The sequence below is a fragment of the Chamaea fasciata genome, unplaced genomic scaffold, assembly GCF_029207755.1.
Source record: "Chamaea fasciata isolate MVZ Bird 193981 ecotype frontalis unplaced genomic scaffold, bChaFas1.0.hap1 SCAF_23, whole genome shotgun sequence".
NCBI classification, from domain to species: Eukaryota; Metazoa; Chordata; class Aves; order Passeriformes; family Sylviidae; genus Chamaea; species Chamaea fasciata.
This window is the reverse complement of record NW_027094108.1, coordinates 5,148,295-5,164,788: the sequence shown is the minus strand read 5'-3', so window position 1 is coordinate 5,164,788 and position 16,494 is coordinate 5,148,295. Positions and strand designations below refer to the sequence as shown.

At 41.0% G+C, this 16,494-nt stretch overlaps 2 protein-coding genes across 2 annotated transcripts in view; one reads left to right on the top strand and one right to left on the bottom strand.

Annotated features, from left to right (window-relative positions):
• The window catches only part of MTOR (mechanistic target of rapamycin kinase), a 62,052-nt gene that overhangs the window by 31,847 nt on the left and 13,711 nt on the right, over positions 1 to 16,494 (bottom strand). The window contains exons 21-29 of the mRNA XM_066202937.1: positions 15,594 to 15,680; positions 14,931 to 15,098; positions 14,012 to 14,124; positions 13,381 to 13,543; positions 13,033 to 13,125; positions 12,222 to 12,368; positions 11,267 to 11,409; positions 10,510 to 10,672; positions 10,251 to 10,396 (exon numbers count right to left, since the gene is read on the bottom strand). Coding sequence (XP_066059034.1) covers positions 10,251 to 10,396; positions 10,510 to 10,672; positions 11,267 to 11,409; positions 12,222 to 12,368; positions 13,033 to 13,125; positions 13,381 to 13,543; positions 14,012 to 14,124; positions 14,931 to 15,098; positions 15,594 to 15,680 — 1,223 coding nt within the window. The remainder of the gene's footprint in view (positions 1 to 10,250; positions 10,397 to 10,509; positions 10,673 to 11,266; positions 11,410 to 12,221; positions 12,369 to 13,032; positions 13,126 to 13,380; positions 13,544 to 14,011; positions 14,125 to 14,930; positions 15,099 to 15,593; positions 15,681 to 16,494) is intronic.
• ANGPTL7 (angiopoietin like 7) lies at positions 3,315 to 9,450 on the top strand. Its single transcript, XM_066203014.1, has 5 exons — positions 3,315 to 3,705; positions 5,338 to 5,438; positions 5,753 to 5,947; positions 6,764 to 6,962; positions 7,911 to 9,450. Exons 1-5 carry the CDS (start codon positions 3,327 to 3,329, stop codon positions 8,078 to 8,080), a joined length of 1,044 nt encoding a protein of 347 aa, XP_066059111.1. The 5' UTR covers positions 3,315 to 3,326; the 3' UTR covers positions 8,081 to 9,450.

Sequence of the window (16,494 nt, the reverse complement as noted above, 5' to 3'; positions counted from 1 at the left end):
CTCTAATTTAATCTGGCCCTCCAGGGACAGGAGATAACTGGTTCTAATCAAGTAATACTAATATATTTGAATTTAGTAACATCAATCAACATTATAAACATATGGCACATACAAATTGAAACCATGTTTAGCCTCAGTTCTCCCAACCACTTCAGAACTACATCATGAATGAAGTCAAAAAGGATTTGTCTCATGTTCTTGACTTTAGGGTCTTGTCTTTTTACCTATCATGTACCACAGTATTTCCACATACAAAATACAATGGAGGAAAACTAGAGTGATGGATTTCAGGCCAAATGATGCTCAATTTCTCCATCAGTACTGGGGAAAGAACAGGACCCACTCAGTAATCATGGAACTCATTTCTCCCCAGCTATGCCCCAAACTTTACCCCTTTACAAAACGTACCAGGATCCTGAATTCAAATCACAAGTAGAACAGTACAAAACAGCAGAACAGCTTTTGTCAGCTCCAACTACTGACCTAACCTGGCAGTGACTACCATCTGTAGCTACTGCGGCCTCAGTGACCACATTCAGTTCTCCACGAAACTGGGAGAGACCCATCTTTCCAATACTCATAAAGAAGTCAAATTCCACTAAGGCTGATATCTCTGCCAAGGGATGTCTCTGCCCAAATCTCTTTTAATGCTTTCTCAAAAGTAATGACAGATGGGAAGATTTGTGCTTTTCCATTCCTGCATAATATGTCTGTTGTCATATTATGACACAATGAAGTATTCTCTTTTAAAACAGGTAAATCAAAGTACTAGGAAGGAAGATGGTTTGCATCTGGACAGACAAATCAGAAGCTGAATTCAAAATAAAACGCTGGCTGTCTCATTTCCAATTAAATATTCCAGTTTAGAGAAGGGATCTGGAGGCCTTTTTGTGGTGTTTTGTAACATGTGTGTTCAATTGCATCCTGGATCCTTTCAGAATTTGTATAAAGAGGGAATGCATGGACCTACAAGTGGCTCCCCTACAAGTGGCTCCCCTCTTCTACATCTGCCCAAGACAGGTGAGTTATGGTGAGTGGGAGCAGCAGCAGAATGCATTGAAGTCCTGTGTAACACAATGGGGGTGTTAGCAGGGTGGCTTTTTGGGGCGGAGAAGCAGAGTCTGGCCTGTCCTAGTCTCTGTTCCAACTTTGACAAAAACATGTTTCTCATCACAGGAAGCCAGAGAAGAATTTGCCCCTGGGAATGACAGAAGCTCCAGCTGGAAGAGGGCTCAGACAGGATTAGAGGCAGAACAAAAAGGTCAGGCTTTCATCTGTGTACAGTGGCACTTTCTGGTCTGAAGTATAAAAAGCAATTTTGCTATGGAAGGTTTCTGGAATGTCCATGGCAAAAATTGACTGAAGTCTATGGTCTGCTATGGAGGTCCCCTCTGTGCTTTAAACAAATTGTTCTTGCCTATCTCTGGCAATATCTCAGCTCACCAATCCCACACAGTGGCCTTGCCAGCTGACATGACAGACCCAGTGGTTTTCTCTTGAGCACAGCACACAGGCAGTCAGTCACCCACGAGACAACTGCTTGTTTGGAGAGCTCTAATTCTAACCTCATCCTAAAGATTCCCTCTTCCTCCTCTATGGAAATCCAGGTTTACAAGACACCTGTATTCATATTCCAATTCCTGCAATGCTTTGACAACTTCATCTCCCAAAATCTTCACACTCTTGTGGGTCTGTTTAGGAGAAAAACTATTACCCAGCCCCAGCCCAAATCAGGCAATAACAAAGCAACAAGTGTATCAGACCTGAAGAGGGAGAGAAACTGCATCAACACGCAATTGTGCTATTTCTTTAAAAGCAAACGTCAGGTCAGCAAGGGTTTTCTGATGGTTCCTAATCAAGCAGAAATCCTGCAGCCACTTCGGATCAGCAAAAGAAGCCAAGATGGGATAGTGTGTGTCAGTTGGGTTTGTCCTAATGTCCTTTTTAAGAGGTGTAAGATTAGCTTTCTTTTGTTTCCTTGGACACCAAGAAGCTTTCACAGCCTTTATGCAAGGTGCAGATACATGAGGCATTTAATACTTTATTTCTGCCCACTATCATAATCAGAAATTTTGCAGGAAGATGCAAGAACCCACATGTTAGGCAATTACAGAGCAGCTGGCCTGAGAAGAAACAACTTACCTGAAAGATCTAGAACTAAGCCTGCAGACCTTTTGCAAAAGGCTGCACCTTTGCTGAAATGGTTTTATTTGGAGATCAAACTGCTATAATAAAATTCTGAATTGTTAAAAGATATAAAAGAGGAGAGGAAGTTGCCATCTCAGCCAGCTGAGACTGGACTAATACTCTGAATGTCTAAAAATTAAAGATTCACTCTAAAATCTACTCTTTGTGTAACTATAGATGTTTTAGTTACCCACAGATTTTCCTCTAAAAATCCTATTAATAAACTGGCCTCCCTAACACTGGATTTAGATCACATTGCCTGTAAAAACAACCACCCTGTGTCAATTTTACAGACTCTCACCATTACTTAATGTCCTTCTACTTGCCCACTATGAATAAACAGAGGAGTGAGTTTTTACTTACATATTCTGCAGATTTCATTTCATCCCACCCTCAGATATCCCATTTCTAAAAGAATACCTGTGGATTTTACAACAATAATAGTGCAGAGACCCTAGTATCCGGAGAGAAGAGGATCAGATGCTTAACTAACTAATTTGGTAAAATACTGTCTAAATTAAGAAATAATGCAATCATAGGGTTACCCCTACAACTTCTGGGGTTGTAGTATGACTTGTAGCAGCCAGGGCTACCTTCCAGGGAGTTACCTTCCCTGAACTTCTATGAACTCACCAATTTTGAACAGCCTTTTCACATTCTGGATCTCTAATGCTCTCATGTTATTTACGTGCCAGAACTAGTCACCAAAAGGGCTCCAATCCAATAGGCAATAACTGCTGGAAATTCTCCTCATTTCCTTGCCCTCTCCTACACCCCTTCAAGACAGAACTGAGGGAAGTCTCTTCTGCTCTCACCAACCTTTCCTGGCTGAAACCTGTTCCAATTTCACCCTGTAAACACCTGATATGAACTGGGAGGGGCCAGCAAGCTCTTCATAGTTTCAGGGGGGTGGAGGTAAATAGAAAAATAGTATATAAGATGCTTTGAGACAGACTTCCAAAGTGCATCTACTCCTACAGGAGGGGTCTGAAAAAAAAGCCACTTCAGGCTCCACCTTCAGAGACTCACTTCATTGGAAGCAAGGAAGGTACCAGGCAGCTGCAGGAAATTTCATACCTACCCCAGCTGCATTCAGACTACTGCAGTCAGCTGGACGGTTTCTGTTGCTGTAAGCAAAAATGCCAGCAAGACCCACGGTTCAGCTGGCATGGCTCTGCATTGTCACTGTGAGTGTGGCAATCTACCCAGCCCTGCTGCAGAAACCTCCCAAGAGGAGAATGATCTACGGGAACGCACAGCCCAAGACGCCAGGCTGCTGCGAGGAGATCAAGGAGCTCAAGCTGCAGGTAGCCAACCTGAGCAGAATGTTGCAGGAGCTGAGCAAGAAGCAGGAGGGGGACTGGGTGAACGTGGTGATGCAGGTGATGGAGCTGGAAGGGAGCACCAAGCAGATGGAGTCCCGGCTCATCGACGCCGAGAGCAAATACTCGGAGATGAACAACCAGATCGACATCATGCAGCTGCAGGCAGCCCAGACGGTCACACAGACATCAGCTGGTAAGGAGGGAGTCACCAAGCTCCCACATACACTCCTCAATGCACAATTAATGATTAGCTCCTAGTGCTGGCATGTCCTGCTAATGAGGCCAGCAAGCATGCACACTGAATACTGCGCTTCGGCAGGGACCCTGGAGAAAACTAGTTTGAATTTATTCATCTGTATTTTTTGTATCTATGTCTGTTTTTAGGGAGTGCAGAAACTGAACAGCTACTGAATTTCTACAGTCTAACTCCTTTATTCCTAATATTCCTAGTATTTAATTTTATATTCCTAACATTTCATTTTCTGAGCACTACAGTACCAATCCTTAAAGAATTGGAGCCGGCTTGCTAAGGAAATGGCTCTGGCAGTAATAACCTCTGAGTTCACAGTGCTGACAGGAGACTGGAAATTGTTAAAACAATTAGAAATGCTCTCCAGGAATTACTACAGATTTGTAATTGTATCTTTATGACTATCTCTAAACGAGAGTAAAAAAGAGTGATCCACTATTTTGGAATGATAATTCTTAAAAATACAAGGCTGTAGATGGAAGATACAAACTGTGATATATACCTAGCCAGACCACAGTTAAATTCTTCAAAATTCTCTCCTCCCTGAGGGAAAATTTCACTGCACACAGTGATTGCACAGGCCTGTACTAAATGTGGAATGCAGGTGCATTTTAAGGTCAGCTACCTGTAAAGGCACTTCTAGAAGAAAGCATCCTCTTTGTTGACTTTTCTCTTCAAATGAAATTCACTGCAAAGAGCTTAAAATCCTCAATCTCAACTGGGTTAGCCAAAAGACTTCATTTGGATTTTTTTTAACATTAAGCAAAAACTTCTAAATCTATTTACTTCATTCCTCCTCTAAAATAGTTCCATCTGGTCAGTTTTGACACATCACTATTTGTACTAGGCCTTAAAAAAAAGTTGCACCATAACAAGTCTCTGAAGCTGGAGAAAAAAAAAAACAGTTACACACAGCAGAAACTGGCCCAGAAGGTATTTAAAACAGATGTGTCTCACCTCACTAGGTAAGAGACATTTTTTGAAAACTGTCAGACATTATAAAGCCTTGCTACAGCTCACTTAACCTCCTCAGAATAGTTGTGCATTTTACTATCTTCAAAGTCAGTTCCTGGACCAGGAGGAAAAGAAGATTTCACAGACTGATTGACAGCAGCTAAAAGGCACCTTCTCTGTCACAGACACCAGTGCGGAAAGGGCTGAATAAATATCCCTCATCCACAAACTTGGCCAACCTGTTCACACTCTCAGAACAGACACCTGGCAGCAGGCCTGGCCATCCCATTGGATGAGTCTTTATTACTTAGGAGGGGGTCAGCAAATGTACCTTCCAGCACAGACACATAGCAGCAACGTGATGAGAGAGCAGAGATGTCTTTTTGTGTAGCAGAAGTTTAAAAAAATTAAATAAATAAATTAATAAAAATCACAAAATCCCAGTGTTACAAGACCTTTTGCCAATGCATACACTACTCTAAACTAAGCCATTTCAGGAAAATATTAGACCTGTGGAAAGCCTTCATTACGCCTTGTGTTACCAACTAAACTTTGTGGAAAGCACCTTCACAGAAGAGATTTGTTGCTCAGATTCTCACTTTCTGGTTCTGATTCAAGTAGATGCTGTTTATGACTGCTCATCACTTTACCAGAGGAACTACCGAATTTCTGGTGTTTACAAGCTACCTCCTGATGAATTTTTGGGAATTCCTGATCTGGAGGTAAGGATATTCAGTACACAATGTATGTTACATGTCTTTTAAAATATAATCAAGAAATACCTCTCTACAGAGATGAAAAGAGCACACACTACGTTGTGATACCCCACACCTGCCACCAGCATCTCTATGTAGGCAAACTTCAAGGATGGAAAGAGTGTACATTAAAGAGAGAAAATAGAAAAAGGGTTTATCTAATGATTTTTTGCCATAGAAATTTCTTCAGGTTGTGAAATCTGGAACAATGTCTTGTGTTAAGAGAACTGAACCTTCCTAAGTCTACTGACAAGTAACCACTGCCTTTTTTCCTATTCCAGGTGTTCTGTGACATGGAGACAGATGGAGGTGGCTGGACTGTCATCCAAAGACGTAAAGTTGGTCTGACGTCGTTCAATAGGGACTGGAAACAATACAGGGAAGGATTTGGGAATATTAGGGGAGATTTTTGGCTGGGAAATGAAAATATCTACCGACTTTCAAGACGCCCCACTGTTCTGCGAGTAGAGTTGGAGGTAATTAATAAGCTCCTAATTTCAGCAGCAGAAAGCTTTTTGATTCTCCAGTACCAGATACCATCTCCTATCTCTATAGGAGGCCCAAAGAATTTGCATGCTTTAATGACAGGAGAAGGAAGCAGGATCAACCTAGGAATACATTCAAACACAAGACAGGAGTATGTTCTCCCCTGTGCAAAGTCAGTGGCACAACCTTTTGTCTGCACACACATTGGGTCTTCAGAAGCAGTGGGGTTCTTGGAAATCCTGCAGAAGCCACTGCAGACAGAGATCAAACTGCTGATCACCTCAGATTTAAAAACTCAGAAGGAGATGTACCATAAAGTTTGCAAGCCTCTGAGTCTTTTCATTCTGCAGCACTTCCTTCCAGCCTGGGTACAGGAGTTTGTATTGTACTACCCTCAATTTCTTCAGTCTGTTAAAGGCTTGGGTTTGACTTAGACTAGTTTATCATTGGTACAATAGCTTTGAGGGATGGGATATGTATAAACTGAAAGGCTTAATATCGAAAAGTCACTGTTTCAGAGAGGAAAAAAATTACTTGAGGCAGCACACTGTCACAAGAATGCAAGAGCTGCACATCAGGTTTCCTACACATTGTACAATACCAGTGCAAGTAAGGCTTGAAAGCTTCATGCTTTGCTCTGGAAAGTTCCTTTGCCTTAACAGAGCAGTTTCTGCAGTCTGAGACAGTAAAAATATATGATTATAAAATAAATAATAAAATAATAGATGATTATATAATCATGGACGTCAGAGTCTTTTTCACAACCGCTCTAACAGGACTGATTTCTTGTCCCCGGTTGTGTGCAGGACTGGGAAGGCAACACCCGCTATGCCCAGTACCAGCAGTTCACCCTGAGCAATGAGATCAACAGCTACCGGCTGTTTGTGGGGAACTACAGTGGGAACACGGGCCGGGACTCCCTGCGCTACCACAACAACACGGCCTTCAGCACTAAGGACAAGGACAACGACAAGTGTGTGGATGACTGCGCCCAGTTCCGTAAAGGTAAAACACACAAACCCCCGCCTGTCTCTAGACAGACCTGTGCAGAGCCCAAGGCTCCCTCTTTCCATGCAGCTGGTTACATCTGAATGCCAAATCAAGGGAGAGGTGAGCAATTCTGGAAAATAGACTTACATGGGAAATCTGGCAGTTAAAGGTGATTTACAAAGAGCCAGACTGTGTATTACAGACATCAGTACTCTTAATTAACTGTGTGCTCTCACCTACACACAGTTACCAGCCCATTATAGTATCTGCCAGACTGTCTCACATGCTGATACAATACAGTGACACAGGAAGTTATTCCTTAGTATCCATCAGGTTCTTATTTTGTCTTATATTTTTGTAAGTTTTCAAGTCGTAGTATTAGGCACCTGTAATTCTTCTCCTGTATTCACCTCCGCATTCAGCTTGACTTGTGATCTTTATTCCTACCCTATTACAAGCCTCTAATGAGGTTATTCTCGTAATTTAATTTAGTATCTTTGAGTTCTGTCAAAGATAATTATCTTTATTACATCTCACTCCTTAATTTCCTCATTGTGTCCCACATAACATGCAAATAAAACTGTTGATCTCAGTCTCAATAAATACTCACAGACTTCAGGAACTTTTTAAGACCTTAAGATGCTCTAGCAAATACCCAGATTCATTTCCTATGGTAATTCACTGAGTTAGAGTAAGAAACATGCTAAGGAAATACTCTAAAAGGAATGAGCAACTAAATGAAAAGCTACTGGACTAATTTGACTGTAGAACTGTGATGGCTTTAAGTTCCTAAATATCTAGGTTAAGTTTTAAATTTGCCTGCAACCTCAACTATCAGAGCCATGGGAATCATCAGAGCTCCAGGGATTAAATGCTGCATTCTGCTAGCTGTCCTCCAGAAACGGTAGCAATCATTAACACAAAATGACTCACCAGGAGTCTATCAATTTGTTTCCTGCCAAGGTGGATACTGGTACAACTGCTGCACAGACTCCAACCTGAATGGAGTTTACTACCGCAAAGGAGAGCACACCAAGAACATGGATGGCATCACCTGGTACGGGTGGCACGGATCCACCTACTCCCTCAAGAGAGTAGAGATGAAGATCCGGCCAGAGGACTTCAAACCATAGAAGGAATCAATGTTTGATTGCACAGCTACACGATGTCACCAGGCAGAAGGTGGGCAATGAACAGCCAAATCATTTTTCATTTCATTCAATATGTGCAACAGCTATGTACTGGTGATGTTCACAAACACTGAAACCAGTCACAGCCACCAGTATTATCAGGGCTCAGGCTTATTTCCTCCTCTTCAGGCTCTTTCCAAAGGGAAAAATACTGTGTTAGAGTAGGTTAGAACTGAATGCACTTATAGCACCTTCAGAAAACCTATGGGTGTGTTTTCACTAGCAATGTCATTACTGGGTTGCCTTAGTATTATTAACCAGATAGGCAGGGACTGAAAAGCAAAAGCCTCTTGGCTTCCTTTCCTTCAGTGTCTGGAGCAAGCACTGCTGAGCAACTCCTTCCAAGAACTACTCAAACCACAAAAGTTATAGACTCATTTCAAGCCAGAGGAATCAATCAGAAGTGCCCCTGATACACCTTTCTTTAGTGGCTTCCTTTCCCACAGAAGAAGGAACAAAGCTCAGAAGTGTTGTTTTAATTAGCATTGTCCAGATTCTCCCCTGAAGTTTTACTGCCACCTCCTGCTGCTGACTCAAATAATCCCCACTTGAAGGCTGCCCTAACAGGTAGTAATGGAGGAGGAGGATTTGTCTTGTGGGCCCTCCAATATTTATTTCTATCCACACAGATCATCTAAATGCTGAAAACTAGAAAAGCAACTTTTTGGGCTGTCCCCAAATTATTTTCAGGCTATAACACAAGCATGCTGTATGAGTATCATAACAAACATCAGTTAAGCTGAGAGGGAACAGCACATTAGTAAAAAAAGTCTAGCCAAAGAACTCAACTCCAACACTTAAAACCACTGTATTCATGAGCAGAACACTAGTCCACACCAGAGAAGCCCTAAGTGCCAAAAGTTATTTCAACATAAGGGAATATTTGCTAGCACAGCAAACTGAGGAGTATCAAAATCTGTTTTGAAAACTACCCCAGCTGGAAGTTACCTGGAGATAGTCTATCAAAAATAGTACACTTCTCCCTCACATAACACAGTGTTAAAGGTAACAGTTAAAAAAGAATGAGACTCGTCCTACAGCCCTACCATTGTTTGAGTATGTTGGAAAAGATTGTTATCATTAATATATCTATTTTTGTTCACCTTGAAGAGAGTTTGAATCTAGATTAGGTTGTTCAGTCCTGTGTGAAATGGAAGATGAAAGTGTCTTGGGAATTCACATCCGTTCAAATATTCATACTGCAAATTTCAACTGTGTGGAACTATAGTTGGAACTATTTTAACTGTGGTCTATCATGAATTTTTAAAGGTTTCTAAAACTTTTTCATTTCTAATAAATTGTTTCATTTTTAAGTGTGCTTTATGTCAATTCTTTGCTCCTTAACTTGCTTTTTGATACACAAAAAAAAACCTGCATGAGCAACTGAGACCAAGAAAAAAATACACTGAATTCTGGTATTTTCCTCAATAACATGAGGCAGAACAAAGGCTGAAAAAATAAGAGGAGAAAAAATCAGAAAACAATTTCAAGGAAGTCGAAGGGTTGAAAAATTCACTGTATAAAGACAAAGTTAAGTTTTTGCTCAATCAAAATCAATTTGTACATCTCAAATAGCTGAGCTAACATTTCTGTGATATGGAATAGAGACTCACATTTTAAAACATGTAGTTTAAAACTAAATCCTGTGCAAGTATTTCAGGCTAACATCTGTGATACTGACAAAGCCCAGAAACAACACATACTTTATAATATCTTCTATTTGACATATGAGCAATGAGACCTATCTAAGCTAAATCAGCAGCATGTGATGAGAAATTTTAATTAAGAACTTCAACTTTTCTGACTTATTTATATGCAGGTGTAGAAATCTGTCTCATTTAACCTGCAGCAATTTCATGCCATTCCACAGTGAACTTGAAGGGTGAGAGGGGGAAACCAGAACTTTTTCCTGCAAAACTTCCCTGGGATTCTATCATAGTTTTAACCACACAGTAGAAGAACAAAACTCAGCAGTTAAAATGGCACAGTTGCAAGTAGTTTAACAACATCTTGTGACAGAGTGAAGTCCTAAGAACTGCCTAGATTAATTCTTAAATGGTACCTTAAATTGTAGCTACTGCAAGAGCAGAAACCTCACCAGTTGTGGTCCTACCTGATGAGAGACTCTAGAATAGCTGGAGTGGGACCCTTTTGAAATTCCAGCTCCTTGTAGTGAAGGGCCTTGGCATACGCTCGACATTTGGCAGCTCTTTCCCCCAGAAGGACAATGCCATTGTCATCTCTCAAAGGCAGTGGGCCCTGGGAAGGAGCACACACATCAAAAGCAGGATGAGTATCACAAAGCAGTCATGAACTCCACACAGAGCAGCCACCACCCTGGCACAGGTGGAGCTGCCCAACAGCATCTCTACCTTGTCACTGTGCTCCATGAATTCTGCCAAGTTCAGGAGAGTCTGAGTGACTTCTGCAATATCCTGAGAGGTCAAGGCCAGCTCAATGCTCCGGATCAGCTCATCCTGCTGGTCTTCGTTCAGTTCAGACCAGCACGAAACAAAAGCAGCATTGAAGAGGTCTCTGGGGAGGAACACAAAGGACAGTGTGAAGTGGGGATTCATGAGAAAAAGTCTGTTTGACAGTGAGCCCATCTTCTTACTCAGAGAAAGAGAGCTAAAAAATACACTTACATTCCTACCTGCAATAAATAATGATTAGTTTTTATAAAGGTAACTTCTGTGAAATTTTAATTTTAAAAATATAGAATAGGCTGGTATACTACAATAATAGAAATATTGTACTATCATATGCTATCAAAGTTTCTGCAAACATGCTGGTAGCAAAAAAGCACTGCAGTTTATTCCACTCAGAGGCATTTTTATTCCCCACAGTAAATACTCAAAACAATTTCATACTCTGCTGTTTTTCCAGCTTCACTTATCTTATTTCTAGACTAATATGCAGAATTTCAATAAAAGATTTTGTGCACACCATGGGGCAGCCAACTGGGAAGGGTGGAAATGAAATCAAGCTGTTGGCTCTTTCACTTATGCCAAAGCAGAAGCCATCTCTATTTGTGAAACCAAAGAGCTTCTAAACAACCTCCTTTTTTCCTTATAATATCTGGCTTCCATCTGCCATTTCAAGTGAGATAGAAGTCCAGGAATACTGTACCGAGCCATGGGATTATAGGCCTGAGCCAGGGCCCAACATGAGCGCAGGGATGGTGAGGAAGAATCTTTCAGCAGCTCCAAACTCAGTCTCCTTAACCATTCCAACCAGTCATCTTTGGAAACTCTTCTTGCTGCTCCCCAGGCCTGCAGTACAAAGGAAGACAATTCACTGACCAAACAAAGCACTACCCAAAAGCAGAAGAAATCCATCAGAGTCAGCATTAGTTCTTTACAGCTCCAAACCACATGCTGAGAATTCCTTTTCAATTTTCTGAAATCCATTGCCTTTACCAGATAATCTGCAGTACTTAAGTCTCACGTCTAAGAATTTTTCCCTAAATGAATTCCTGTCATGACATGTCAAGTATTTAACATGAACAATCCTTTCTCTACAAAAATACATGTAGAGCTGAAGCCATTGTTGAAACATCAGCTTAAAAATACTTACTACATTTAGAATTACATTTTTAAATCCAGCACTTTCAAACCAATCCATCCCATTACTGAACTGTGTGCTGCATGCATTTACTGTTCAAACTAGCCAGTGCTTAGCTATTAAGTTCTGCCTTCAAGAAAATATAAAACTAAGATATAAGAGAAGCAAAAGCAAAAATATGAAAAAAGGCAGAGGCTCTGAAATAGATGTCTCTAACAGTGAGAGATTATTCATTGTGATCTTGCAAGTCTTGTTCATACTTAACACAGCAAGCAAGTGTAAAGATTACTCCAGAGCTATTAACAGTCTAGTAGTTCAAGGTCTCCTATCTTTAAAGTTGCTCAGCACCTTCGAATGTTAAAGAGTCTTACACACTACTTTGACCTCAGTTTTGTACAGAGTAGAAAAGCAACATAAAAACAATATAAATAAATGTAGTTCAGATGCACCAGACAAAACTCCTTCAGTGTGACACATTAACTCCCCTAGCAAATTCATGTTGTGAAGGCTCCAGTCTTACCTTCTGCAGGTTGATGGTGCTCACGTGTAATTTCTTCATGGGACCTGTTTCCACAGGACCACTGGCCAAAGTTTCTCCCTGGTTGCTTCTCAACATTCGATGCTGATAAATCAGGGGATCCTCCTCTTCATCAGCAAGAGTGTAACCCTACAAAAATTGGTTTACAGTGAAGATCCCATCCACACACACAGAAGCAATTCTCAACAAGCCAAAAAAGTCAGAGCACTTGCAGGAAAATCTTACAGCAAAATCTGTGAAGCAAATAACCATGTTTCATTGTAATGATTACACCTTGTAAGCCAGAGCCCCCTTTGCTACTCAAGGTAACTGTCAAGAACTCTTACCTCCTAGTATAAAAAGCCAAAATAACATACATTAAAACAAGCACTCTTGCCTATCTGACTTGCTAGTTGCTTGCTCCACACAAATTGTAAGCCAGTTACTACATTTTTTAAATATAACACATCCCACAGAAAATACTGAGATAACAAGGTCTCCTGAAGTCTTGAAACCGTGGAAAAAATAGGGTAAATCCACACTTAAGAACTACCAAGAAAAAGAATAGTAATGACACTGGCTATAAGTCTAAGTTCTTCCCTAGAACTTGTCATGATTGTTCTATAGGAAATATTTAATACCAGTAGACAAAAAATGCAACCTCAAAGCCACCTTCGAAAGCTGAACTTAACACAGAAACAGAGCAACAACCACTCCTCATTTTATCAGTAAATCCAAGTGAAGGTTCCAGCTACATCAGTTTCAACACAACAACATCCCAAAAGTACAAACAACTGTGTACTTGTCAGCTTACCTTTACAATCCTGCAGATGAGAACATCATAGCGTTGATGGTTAATTCTGTGTCGCACCAGGACTTTGTTCACCATTGGGATAAAAATTTGGTACTGTAAAAGGGAATGCATCATAAACTTGTTACTCAGTGGTACCAAGAGCAGTAAAATTCCATCACATTGTTTCATTGATGAGAAACCAATTCTGACAGTTTGGCCTCAGTAACTCCCAATTCCAGAAACAACTAAGAGAAGAAAAATCAGTTCTCTTGGAAATCCACGAGTACATCACAAAATTTCAACTTTACAGCCTTGATCTTTGGGACAGTCACATCTTCTGTGAGCTTTCAAGCCAAAGAACAGTATTACCTTTTTTCCCAGCTGGAACACCAGAGAGGAGAGGGTGTCCATGGCAGTTGTTCGTAGCTCAGGGCTCTGATCTAGTGTTCGTACGATGGGATGAATAATCCGTGATGCATAATCCGTGAAATCCAGGGACTCTGTCAAGCGGTCCACTGTTTCTAGAGCAGCTCTACAGTCAGAGCAAAAAGAGGGAAGAACTTATCTCTCAGAGTGTTAAAAAAGAAGAAATGAGACTGAAAAATACTTTAGTGCTCAGTCCTCATAGGATTAATAACAATAGGAAAAACAGGCCACAGAACTCTGTTAAAGCAGCTAGTACATGCAGGACAGTTCACAAGTGACTAGGATACTGGCAGGTGAGAATCAGAAATTTTTAAAAGCCCCAAAGAAACAACAACAACAAAAACCAAAACAAACAAACTAACAAAAAACCCCCAAACAAAACCCATCAACAAACTCAAAAAGCTAGTAACACTGCTGTGATGTCCAAACAAAAATAACCTTCCACAATGATTTTACACAGAAAAGCTGAGGAAGGGACTAAGTGGTATTTTATTGTAAACGTTCAGCCACTGCAGAACTTGGATATCACAAGTAAAACTGCAAAGGGAGAGACTGAAAAGCCATCAGCACTTACTTGCGAGCCACCACAGGGACATCTGGGGCATCAAACAGCTTCACAATGGGAGGTAGTAACAAATGCAGGTAGTCATCCAGGTTAGCTCCAAAGAGCTGGATTGCATTAAGGAGCTGGAGAGAAAAATCATAGAAGAGTAGAACGTCAAGGGGTTTGAACAAATCTTAGAGATCATCTAGTCAAAACCCCCCCTGCCATGGGCTGCGACACCTTCCACTAGACCAGGTTGCTCAAGGCCATATCTAGCCTGACTCTGAACCCTGCCAAGGTTGGGGCATCCACAGCTTCTACATACAACCTGTTCCAGTGGCTCACCACCCTCACAGTAAAGAATTTCTTCTGATATCTAACCTAAATTTCCGCTCTTTCAATTTGTACCTGTTACTCCTTTTCCTGTCACATCAGTTCCTGACAAAGAGTCTCTCTCTGGCTGCCCTGTAGCTTCTTTCATTTAGTGGGTCTCCATACAACCTTTTCTTCTCCAGGCTGAAGAGCCCCAACTTTCTCAGCCTGTCTTCATAGGGGAGGTGCTCCAGTTCTCTTACCAGCTTTGTGATCTCCTCTGGACCTGCTCCAACAGTTTCATGTCCTTCTTGCATTGAGGACACCAGAACTGTACATAATGCTCCAAGTGGGGGTCTCACAAGAGTAGAATAGAGGGGGAGAACCACACGCTTCACCAAAAAGACCCAGTGTGACTCAAAGTCACAGATGAGATCCATTTTAAACAAGTCAGTATACAGGGAGTTTCTTCAACCCTGCACTTTAAACAACTGCCTGCATCATTTCACACCAAGCCACTGCTGAACTGCACCTGTCCTATTTGGTTGTGTGACACACAAGCAAAGGAGCCCTGCAGAACATGACACCTGCCTTAGCAGTGCCCAAAGCACAGCAGTTGCGGCAGCCCCACACTCACCTTCACAGAAACAATGCGACCCTGACTGTTGTCATGCATGAAGACCCGTAACATGTGAGGAATGAGCTGAGGCAGGTAAAGTTTGAATTCCCCTCCTAGAGCTACCACAATCTGCTCAATAAGCAGGATGATTGTGCTCTGTATAGAGTTGTTCATAACCCAGAAGTCCTACAGAAGAAAGAAAAAAATGAGAAAAAAATACAGCAGTACTTCAGTTGAGCTGTACTAATTACAAGAAAAGCAAACTGCAGGAGACAGCCTGTAAATATATTCAAGATTGTAGGGGACTCTACTTCTCTTTTTAAAACACTCTGCACCTCCAGGACATTTATAGTTGTTGAAAACAACCTCTGGAAAACAGATTTTTTCCTAACCCTTCTACAAGTTTGCAACCATTTAGTGAAAATGATGTGAAATGACACCTACTTATGAACTCCAGATATCTCTTGCTAAAACTGTGTTTCTGAAAGTAGTAAGTGCACAAAATCCAAGCACTGAAAAGAACTCAGTCACTATCAAAACCTGAAGCTACACTTACTTCAGTTACTACCAATAATGTATATTGTGAGTTCAAATAAACAATTTCAAAATACAATTGTTACTTCAAATATATGCACTGTCCATCTTTCTGTGATGAAGTACTGGCTTAAAGATTGCACTCACTCTCATCAGGGTGACAATTTCATCCATATAGGGCCGAATATGACTCCTCACAAAGGACACCAACATTCCAAGCTGCTGGAACAGGAACTGGAAGGAAGAAATGTGTAACAATCAGTGTAGCTTATCCAAATATCAAAGCCACTGGGTGAAGAGTTTCACAGGCAATTGCAAGCTCACTTACCAAACAAACGGCATGCATAGCTCCTATGTGCTCAAAATCTGGGGCTAAATTCTTGGCAGCTTCAGCTCAGCAGTTTGAGTTTTGTGGAGTTTTGGTTAATTTTTAGTGTTGTTATTTTTTAGAGGGGAGTGAGGAAGAAAAGTGATTTTGGGTTTATTGGCTGAGTTTTCCCCCAGCTTGCACAACAAAAAATGTTGAGCTCAAAGCCTCAGACACTCAAGCACACAAACAGGGGTTCACGAAGTGTCAGCAGATCTTTAATGTCATAACAGACTTGCAAGCACAGACACCTCAATTATAGAGCATTGTAATTTAGGTTTGAAGGATGCTTCCAAAAATTTAGCCCCTAGTCTTTTCCCCCTGCCTGAAAACCAAACTGACACACATTTTAAGATACTCCTGTACTCTTTCCCATCCCCACCAAGATATATTGGTGAAAAGTTACTGGGGAATGCAGTTAGGTCCTTGCCAGAAACACCATATTTTTTAAAAGATGGTTGATTGCACCATCCATTGTTCACCACCAAGAAGAATTTTGACTTTGACAATTTTATTTGGATACACTATGACAGTGTTGCAATTCCTTTCACCACAATACAATCTTAAACATTCAATTGTGACAATGAATGTTAAATTAGTATGAAATCACATGGGCTAAATTGCTTTGATGTAGATAGTCTGTTTTCTCTACAAAAAATAGGAAAATGTAAGTTATCATCT